The 9662-nt window shown below is 40.4% G+C and overlaps 1 protein-coding gene across 1 annotated transcript; it reads left to right on the forward strand.

The window, feature by feature from the left end:
- Positions 1-3803: 3803 nt before the first annotated feature.
- Positions 3804-9662, forward strand: LOC118750926. The gene has a single exon (XM_036485672.1). The coding sequence runs from the start codon at positions 4559-4561 to the stop codon at positions 5324-5326; it is 768 nt and encodes a 255-aa protein (XP_036341565.1). The 5' UTR covers positions 3804-4558; the 3' UTR covers positions 5327-9662.

A 9662-nucleotide genomic window follows, 5' to 3' on the forward strand; every position in this document is an offset into this window, starting at 1 on the left:
GTAAATTTTCTTGAAGAAATAAACACTCTAGCATTTTTTTCCTGAGAGCTGCAAACTGACTTAAGAAATTTTGATTAAAGAAACAGCCCTTAATAAAAGATTTTATTTTTTACTGAAATAACTGAAAAAATAGAATAAAACTATAGTTTTTATTCTCTTCAAATAACTAGAAAATGTTGTTGGTAGATATTTTCCAAATTTGGTAAATTTTTTTCAAGTAGAAGGTAAGTATTTTTTTTCGTCAGTGGCAACCCTGGATGTGTGTAGAAATTAGAGAATTGTAGAGAGAGAGAGAGAGAGAGAAAGAGGGAGAGCAGAATACAACACGAAACTTTTATGCTCACACGCGAAATTTAGCTACAAAATTGCAACAATTTGTTATACTGTATATTTCGGATATAAGCACAGCTGCTTCTAAACGGAGAAATGTTTTTTTTTTTTTTTTTTTTTTTTTTATAGAAAGCCAGCTTATGCATTAAGAAATAGTAGTTTAGGTAGATTTTTTTTTCTTGAGTTCGTGCTTATATTTTTATAAGTATATACGGTGGTGGGCCCTCAAATATTTACCAATTTAAAATGCTATAGTTTTGTTCATTTCTTTTTTTATTTACAACCATCAGATCATCATGTAAAATTTTAAGAAAAGTGCATTACTGTTAGATTTAGTCACATTCAGCGCGGACAACTGCATCGAGTCTATCTGAAAATGATTCACAGGCTGCACAAATGTAGTCTGGTTATTTTTCCCCAGTGGCAGCGAAGAGCAATCTTCACGGCGTTGGCCTCGAGAATGGGACATACGGAAAAATCCATTGCTTTTAATTCTTAAGAATATGGTGGCCATTGTTGTGAATAAATGAAGTTGGGAAGGTTTTTTCTAAAAAACGTTGAATTTCGCGAACTTTGCAACATGCGACATTCGTGCAACATATGAAGCATTACCGGGCAGACTCGATGCTATTTTCCGCGCCAAATATGGCTACATCGAACTGTAATACACTTTTCCTGTGATGAGGAACGGATATTTAAAAAAAATGTGATTGAAAAAATTTACCATTGTTTTAGCTCCAGTATTACCAAGACGGGAATTAATTTATCTGGGGTGCTTGTAAGCAAGAAATACTGTACGAGTAAGTAGTTATGGACGGCGCAACGAGTGCGGAATTGGGTGGGCACCAAAATATGTAAACATTACTTGCCGAGTGAAAGGATAGTAATGAAAGCATGCGAGAGAAACAAATCGTGCCTGAAATTGAGAGCGCCATTATGTTTGAGTGTGTGTTGCAGAGTGTAAATTAAATGTATGGCTTTTGCCTTCGTGCCATGCACGGACACAGCTGTTCTTTGTTTTGTAGCTCCTGTGGCTTATTTTTCGATGCCCTCCATGCGTTGAAAGAAAATACCACACTTATAAAAGGGTCAGTTTAGAATGCCAGTCATAGATATTATGTTTAGAGATGACTAATTTCTGCCACTAATCCAGCATACAAATAGGTATCTAAGGCGCTAGGTGGTTAAAATTAGATTACGCCACCAATTGAAGATCTCTGGGGTAGACGATTTCTTAGCAAGCATTGATGAAATACGAGAAGAGCTATTTAAACCTTAGCCTTGCGAAAGTAGGGCAGCTGAGTTGGAAATGCTAAATAGATGCAATCAATAGGTTCGACAATAATTATCTGTCATCCAGAATAAGTTCCCATAGAACAGTGCCCGGAAAGAATTCCTGCCAGAACGGACCGTTAGTTCGCGTAAAGCCAGCTGAAGACGCTACTTTGGCCGCCAGCGGTCGTCAACCGGCCAGGTGGGCATTTGCAATCTGCCATGTTGGGATATTCGGATAGAGCTCTCTGAGCTAACTTAAAACTTATCTCTCAAAGAGTGGTCCGTAGGTTGCTGCAGGTACTCCTATGATGTAAAGTTGCCCTCAAGGGTGTCTGCCTAGCAGTGAAATTGCCTACAGTGTCACGGTGCCTATAATTCCACTCACCATATGTTATTAAGAAGAAATCTGAGGTGATCCAGAGAGAAATTAGTAGGCAGTCGGATGCCCCCATTATAGCGCCATCTTTGCTTGATATATGCTGCTGAAATCTAGAAGCCTTAGCTCAAGATTAACGGAGAGTTTTTGACAGAACGCTCCTCTTTCAATTCCAGGGTACGGAGCATGAACCAACTAACAAGATCACCCAGCACGGCAACCGTGTATTTGTAATTGCATTTGAGAAAAAAAAAATAATAGTTGATGACGTCATTTTTTAATCGGTTCTTTCACTCACACACAGGTTTCATTCCGTTTTATCCAAATGGTGGCGAAAAATTGACGTCACTGCAAAAAAATTAATTTTTTCTCGCACGCCGTCCTGGGTGATCTTTAATCGTTCGTTCATGCGCTGAGCTTGCGCAACTTGCCGCGCATCAGGCGAGGCTGCTAGCAAACGAGTACTCATTATTAGCTCTGCCCTCGTGCGCGCGTCGTTGCGAGCGAGGCACTCATTTGCAGCAGCAGACGAGCGAGGCGAGTAGATGATCGAGAATATGATAGGCAAACGGATTGTTTAGTCAGAAAAAAATGATGGGATATAAATTGTATCAACTAAAAATTTCGAGTTAAGGATTGTATGTACACATGCACATATCGTCGTTTAAACTAGCCGTTTTACAGTGACGAGTTAACTCTCATTCAGTCTACATAAATAAATACATGTGTACATACATAATGGTGGGCACGGTTTGAGCCAAGCTGGCAGCCCTGCTCACCTCACGAGTACGAGCTGCGAGCAGTGAGTAGACGTTTGCTCGCTCGCTCGCTCGCTCGAACTCCGAGTTTTTGCATACCCTGTTAAATTCTAACATCCATATTTGCGCTATCCGTGAAGAAATATGTTTTGTGGACCTCTGCCGCTCTCCCATCCACCCTTTAGAAGAATGTATGCAGAGAAGGATCCAATAGGGGCCAGCTTTGATACTCGCTGATCAGTTTCTTCCGGTGCATATAAAGTCGAAGGAGAACCATTGAATAATTTTCGACTGAATTCCTCCAGATAATTCCCTAAATTTCATACAGCCAGTCAATTACCTTTGGACAGACGGCCCACAGCTTCCATATGGCGTTTTTACAGCAGTGCAGAGCAACGTCATATGCACGACCCTTTTACTCGCTCCTCAAAGATTAGCTTTCGGTATATCTTTCTGTGTAGGACCACAACTGCTTGGCCATGTCAGAGACCCTAAATGGAATGCCATAGATTGAGAAAAGTTAGGCATTCGGCACTTTATACCCCTTGGGGACAACATAAGCAATGATCGGGGAGTCTCTTCCTTTTAGCTTCTCCAGCTTAGTCGAGCCATTGGTAGGGCTTCGATTTCTTCGATCTTGGGGTTGCCACCTAAACACAATTTTGGCTAAGGTTAAAATTTTTTTTAATATTTAAATATATTTTTGTACTTACAGAACGTATACCACTGTAAAAGTGCTACTCATTACGGCACCTTATCAATACCTAAATAGTTAAGTTTTAAGGAAAATAACTCTCAAATGCGTTGGTTTTTTAAATGCTGTTAAGGAAACTTTTGGTTTCTCAACTTTTTGTGGCGTTCGTGGTATTTTTGAAAATCATTCTCATTTCTTGTTATTGTTTACCAAAAGCAGTCAACGGTTGTTGTTGCTGTTGCTTGCAATTTCGGCTATCTCACAGGAATATCCGCAGTGCCAACTGAGTATCGATGTGTTAGTAATTACGATTACGCTCACGACGAAGGAGTTTCGTGTCGTTTGCACAATTTCGCAATTACTTAGTTGTGGCAAGTTTCAGTTTGTGGCAATCACCGAACGAGAGCAGTTCGAAGCAGCGGTTAAAGCAATCAATGTAACTGGATATCCCAACAAGGCATTGGGGCAACAGCACTTGCTGCAAGCAAGCAGAAGTGCAGGCCGAGAGCGCAAAGTAGGAGCACAAGGCAAAGTAGCCAGTGAAGTGAACTGCTTAAAAAATAAGCAAAATAAAGTAGAACTCAGCTTGAAAAAAAAGAAAAAAAAAAACAAAACAAATCTACCGTGAGGAAGGACAACAAAAGTGTTGTGCATGCAGTGCTAACACAAACAATAACAAAAACTAAATAAATAAGCAAAATAAAAACACCGAAATTTTCATTCCAGATACAGACAAAATTTTTGCTTTCGCAAGGAATATTGCGAAAATGAAAATTCATTCGCTAATATACGAAAAAGTAGTAAAAACATACCTAGTTCAGGGAAAATCTATACATAAAACTGTTGAAGTGGTGTAGTTGAAGCCGTTGAATACGAGTATTCTTCCAGCCCAACACATTTGGAATGTTGAATATAAGTTTGTTTTTGTTCGCTTGCGAGATGCGATAAGACCAAAAAATTTACACACAAATAATTACAATCATCAAATAGTCAAATCATTGTCGCAGCAGTTGCTGTGACGGCAGCGACGGCAAATCCAGCCACACAATAAGCAGCAGAAAAGGCTACTACAACCCAAACGCAACCAACAACGACGGCAGCGACGATAACAACCGACGCTCGAAAATGTCAACACTTCCGTTTTTGTTGAGCGTCGCCGATGAGCTCGATAACCTCAACTCCCAATCGTACATGGACGACTTCGGGCTGGGCTTCCATCCGCACCGCCAGTACTACCGTACGCCCACCATCCAATTGTCCTTGCCCGCCAGCACCGACTGGATGGAGCATGACCGCTCGCAGCGCTATCGCTCGCACAAATTCGTCTTCGAAACACAAAACAATCTAACGGCCACCGCGGAGGGCGATGAGGCGGAAGGCACCGATGAGGCTGGCAATGGCGGCCGTGGCGGCGCGCTGGACGGCAGCGGTACGGACAATGCGTATGTAGATCGCTACGGCAGCGGGGCAAGCACGTCCGCCGCCAGTCGCCAAAAATACACTTCCCTACTCAACTCGAACAACGACGGCGAAGGCAAGGGAGTGCTCGGCGGCAGCGGCAGTGGCAGCGGCAGCAGCAGCACCAAGGGTGGCAAGCGCGATGACGCCGATGCCATCGATAACACAGTGCAGATGTATAACTTGTCGAAAAAATGTTGCAAGAATTACTATCGACGCGGCGACGAACCGCAGTCGGGCGTACTGACGGCCAAGGAGAAATCCGCAGAAGGCGGCTATCGTTTGCATGCCAAGTGCATGGAGGGCGCCAACTCGTCGTCGGATGAGAGCTTACAGAAGCCCACATCCTCCATTGAATTTTTGACGTGCTTCCTGTTGAAGAAGTCGCGTGCGCCCAAAGGAGCGGGCATCAGCGGTGGCAAGAAATCGTCGTAGGACACGGTTTCGAAGCGTAGAAGCAATTGTTTCTGAATATGTTGGAGAGGGGCGGGTGGCGATGGCGAAGGCGAAGGCGAAGTCAATGGTGACGGTGATGGCGACGGTAACGACGTGGGGGGAAATCGTGGCGTGCCAGGCCGGAGTAATGGTAATGGGGATTGGAGAGCTTGTTGCGGTGAAATTGATTATCAGAAGTGATGGTGGCGAAGGCGAAGGCGAAGGCGAAGGCGAGTGCCGATTGAAGACTGACGATGGACGATTTACGCAGTCACGCGGCTGTAATGTTGCTACAATGCAACTCAACTGAGCAACTGTGCAATCGAGTGAGTGGCGAAGGTTGTAACGTTACACCTTGGCTCTTCGTGCACAGACAAACTGACGCGCTTTCACACTTTATTTGGCAATGAGTTTGCGAAGCTGTCAAGGGTAAAATACAAGGTCTTCGAGGTGCAGACGGGCGTTGAGGGATTACGGCAAAGGTTGGTTGGAGAAATCAAATGCGCCGCAAAAAGTGCAATGAAAAGGGATTCTCATACAAAGCGAAAGTGAGAAGAAAATGCAGCAGTTTTGATGCATTCGCATATAAAATTTAGTACTTACGCATAACATTTACATATAATCGCATATAGCAATTTGAAATTAGTTGTAAATTGAAAAAAATGTAGACTTATTAGGGCCGTTTTCACCATCTCTGGTTAACACTAAGCTCCAGTTAAACCTCTTTACCGACGTTCTCGACACAATCTTATATGTATGGAGTCAATAACGTCGGTAACGATGTTTAACTGGAGATTAGTCATGCAACGCTAAGTATGCATAACTGGACTATTAACCAGAGATGGTGTAAACGGCCCTAAGTGTAGTAGTGCGTGGTTAAGTGAACGATTAAGGAAAATATTCAAGCGGTGCCTAATTGTTAGTTTCGTAGCTAAAAAATACCTAAGGCCATAAGCAACTGAACAGCTAAAGGCCGAGTTGGGTTTTTTTTGAAACTTAGTAAGCTTTAGCAAATAAATGTTTATAGAATGTTTGTAATGTATGTACGTGTAGCGGTAATTTTTAAAAATTTGCCCAGTTATTTATAAGCAATATTCGCATATACATATATATTGTTGGAGAGGCGGTGTTTTGGTGATGAAAAACATTGTATAGTGTTTCTTATTAAAATTTTAAAAGTTCGACATCTAACTATGCGAAATTTTTTAATTTTTTTTTTGCAGCAAAAATTCATGTAATTTGTCTAAATTCGACTTTTTGGAAAAATAAAGGCCTTGAAAGACCGGTGCAAAATTGCAAAATGATTTTTTGCTCGCTGTACCCCCAACTTTGTCTACTAGGATCGAAACAAAGTTAAATGTTGTATAGTTCGGTAACTACTTTTACATTCCCAAACGTCAAGGCTTCAAATTGCAGTACGGACTAATCTCTTAATAAATTTTATAGTCTTAGGTCTATACGTCATTAGTGAGCGCTGGTTCGTCATTAACTTCTCGAAGCGCTGGCCAAGTAAATGCAAATGGAAAACAGCATTAAATGATAATATCCAGAAATTATCAACAGGAAATGTATTGCTTTTCGTCACTTCAAGCAAAAACAAAAAAAAAAAACAATAAATAAGGGCTTGACTGAGAAGTTTTCGTCCATCTACCGTATAGCCTCGATATTTATACAAAATTCTCTTAGGGCCGTTTAACTGTCCGTTAAACACATCAACTGCTCTATCGATCACATTACAGGCAGGCGATAAGGGCCTTCTTCTCGATGACTCTATTTGCCCATCGCTTATTGTGCCCCATTATTTCTGTCATTTTGCGAAGGAGGCGTAATCTTGCAAACCATCGTACGCTTGACCTAACAGAGCAGCCCGCTCCGGTAAATAAAATACGGTCACAATAAGTGATTCCGAAACTGTGGGACATTCGGCTTATATCGCAATAGCACTTCGTCTGTAGACTGATTTGTTGCCCCGACTATACGAACCCAAGTGCAATGCATCTGTCCACACCTCGGAAACATAAAATATTACGTAGCTCAGAGTGCTCGGCAATCTTTACCTATGTTTTTTTTTGGTTCTCTGGTATCTAACATAATTCTCGAAGATGTCTTGAATGTGTTTGGGATGGGATCACAAAATGTTTAACAAATTAAAAAAATCTGTATTTAAATAGAAGCGTCGGGGGTACTGCGCATTGTACTTACAGTACTCACAGCACCGCTTTTCCAGAGTTCTCCAGATATTGTTTTCTCTGATATCGGTTTGACCAAATGTGAAGCTTCAATTTTCACAGGAAAACAAATTGCTTCGATGCCAGGCCTACAGATAATTGCAAAGCTTTGATTCAGTTCAATAAAATTGCATTCTAAGACCTTTTCCGCAGAGACAAGCTCTAATACAAAGCCGTCTAAAAGCAGATAGATCATTTGGATTCGATAGAAACACCAATTGGTGAAGCTTCCATCGCTTGGGGAAAACGCTTTTCTTTATAAAGTCGTCTTCACACCTTACGATGACGGGAACCGTTTTCGAACGATTTTAAAGCTGGCTTCAAATTGTGAGGCTTACATATATACCCAATCGGAAAAATGAGGAACGCTGGCAGACCTTCCTTTTGCAAGGTGTATTAGAAGATCTGCCAATAGCGCTGCCATTCGAATTCGGGCGAGAAGTTGTATTTGATAAGCAAACAAAGTCAAATAAAAGCGAAAATTGCAGTAAACGTTTCTATGAGGGTCTGTTGCAAAATATAAACTGTGTCATATTTATTCCAAGTGAACGTGTTTTTTTTTTTGGGGGAAGCTGAATCAGATGCTCTGGCTATTTGATACAAAAATAAATGGGATCAAGAAACGCGAATAGAAGACCTCTCGCTTCAAAATATTGGAAATAACTCTGCCAAGAAGGCTTAATTTGTCTAATTTTGCCTACTGGGTAGTTATGTTAGATATGCTTACATAAATATACTAGTTAACCCCTTGAGTTTATAGAAGAGAGCGTGGCGTTTATAGTAAACTGAAAAATAGCGATAGATGTAGTAAATTCAGAGAAACATAGTCTTGGACCCATTACGAACAGACAGCTAAACGCACTGTCCTGTTGTAAGCTAAAAAGGGATACGAGTTTGCAAGAAATCGTAGCACTTCGTTAATTTAAAAATTAAAGCGCATTTCCACTGAAAATCTTTATTACTGTTTTATTTTTTTATTTCTTTGCCCCGAAGGACGTCGTAAGCTTTGCGTCATAAAATATAGCACTTTTGCAAAAAAATGGTGTACTTTTTAGATGACTTAATGAAGCCCCACCATTTAAGGATGCATACAAAGAAGGTCAAAATTGTTTTAGCACCAGGTCATCGTTATATTAAGAGTAAGTGTGGCGAATTAGAAAGAAGACGGTAGAAATATCAATGACCCCATTTAAACGGAAAAACTCTTTCATTCTGTGTCTCGGCAAACCTTGCCGTACTTGCAGATATCTCACAGAAAATAAGAGTCCATAGCATCGAAGGAGAAGGGCTGTCCTGCGGCAGCGCTTTTATTCTTGGCCTAAAAGTAAGGAAGGTCCTGCTTTTCAGTCCATTCAATCTAAACGAATAATTTTTACATTACACACCGTTTTTGCGCTTCAACACTATTTGTGTATTGGTCAATGCAAAAGTTCTATCAGGCGTCGCGAAGCAAGCCAGGCATTTGCTAGTTTAATAATAAAACTGAAATGAAAACATCATTTATGAGCAAAATTTCATAACGGTCAAACCAAAAATTATAGAAGTTTAAATTTTATGCCGGCCCATATTTAAAGATTAAGCAATAATAATATGCCGTCAAAAAGTTATCGCTCCCCTCAACTTAATTCGGTCTTTAAAGGGTTAAACGCAAAAATTATTTCGTGCCCACAAATCGTATCCTGGGGTCCTTTAGTCGTCGGGATTGTATCTAGGACTCCGATCTGGTGTTCGGCGAAGATCATTGAAGTGAAGTACATATATTGTTGCATGTTTTTTTTTTTTAATTGATTGAATAAAATTAAGGGAAACACGCTATTTTTCCAGCACCAATACACCTCTTCAAATAACACAACTAATTATGATACAAGAAATTTGTAACCATTTCCCAGATGCATGCAAATTTTGCATGCCAGTTTTTTTTTTATAAATAATAATTGCAAAAAGAAAACAAAAAAAAAAATAAATTTTGTACCTTCTTTTATACCAAGAACCAGATATACATGCATACATACATATGTGTTTTTATACCAGTAATTAAAGGAATTTAGAGCAAATTATTGCATACATTAAAGCCTCAAAAATATATGCAAAGTGCAACAGCATTAAGA

This window comes from Rhagoletis pomonella, unplaced genomic scaffold (genome assembly GCF_013731165.1).
Source record: "Rhagoletis pomonella isolate Grant_MI unplaced genomic scaffold, Rhpom_1.0 Rhpom_scaffold_00460, whole genome shotgun sequence".
NCBI lineage: Eukaryota > Metazoa > Arthropoda > Insecta > Diptera > Tephritidae > Rhagoletis > Rhagoletis pomonella.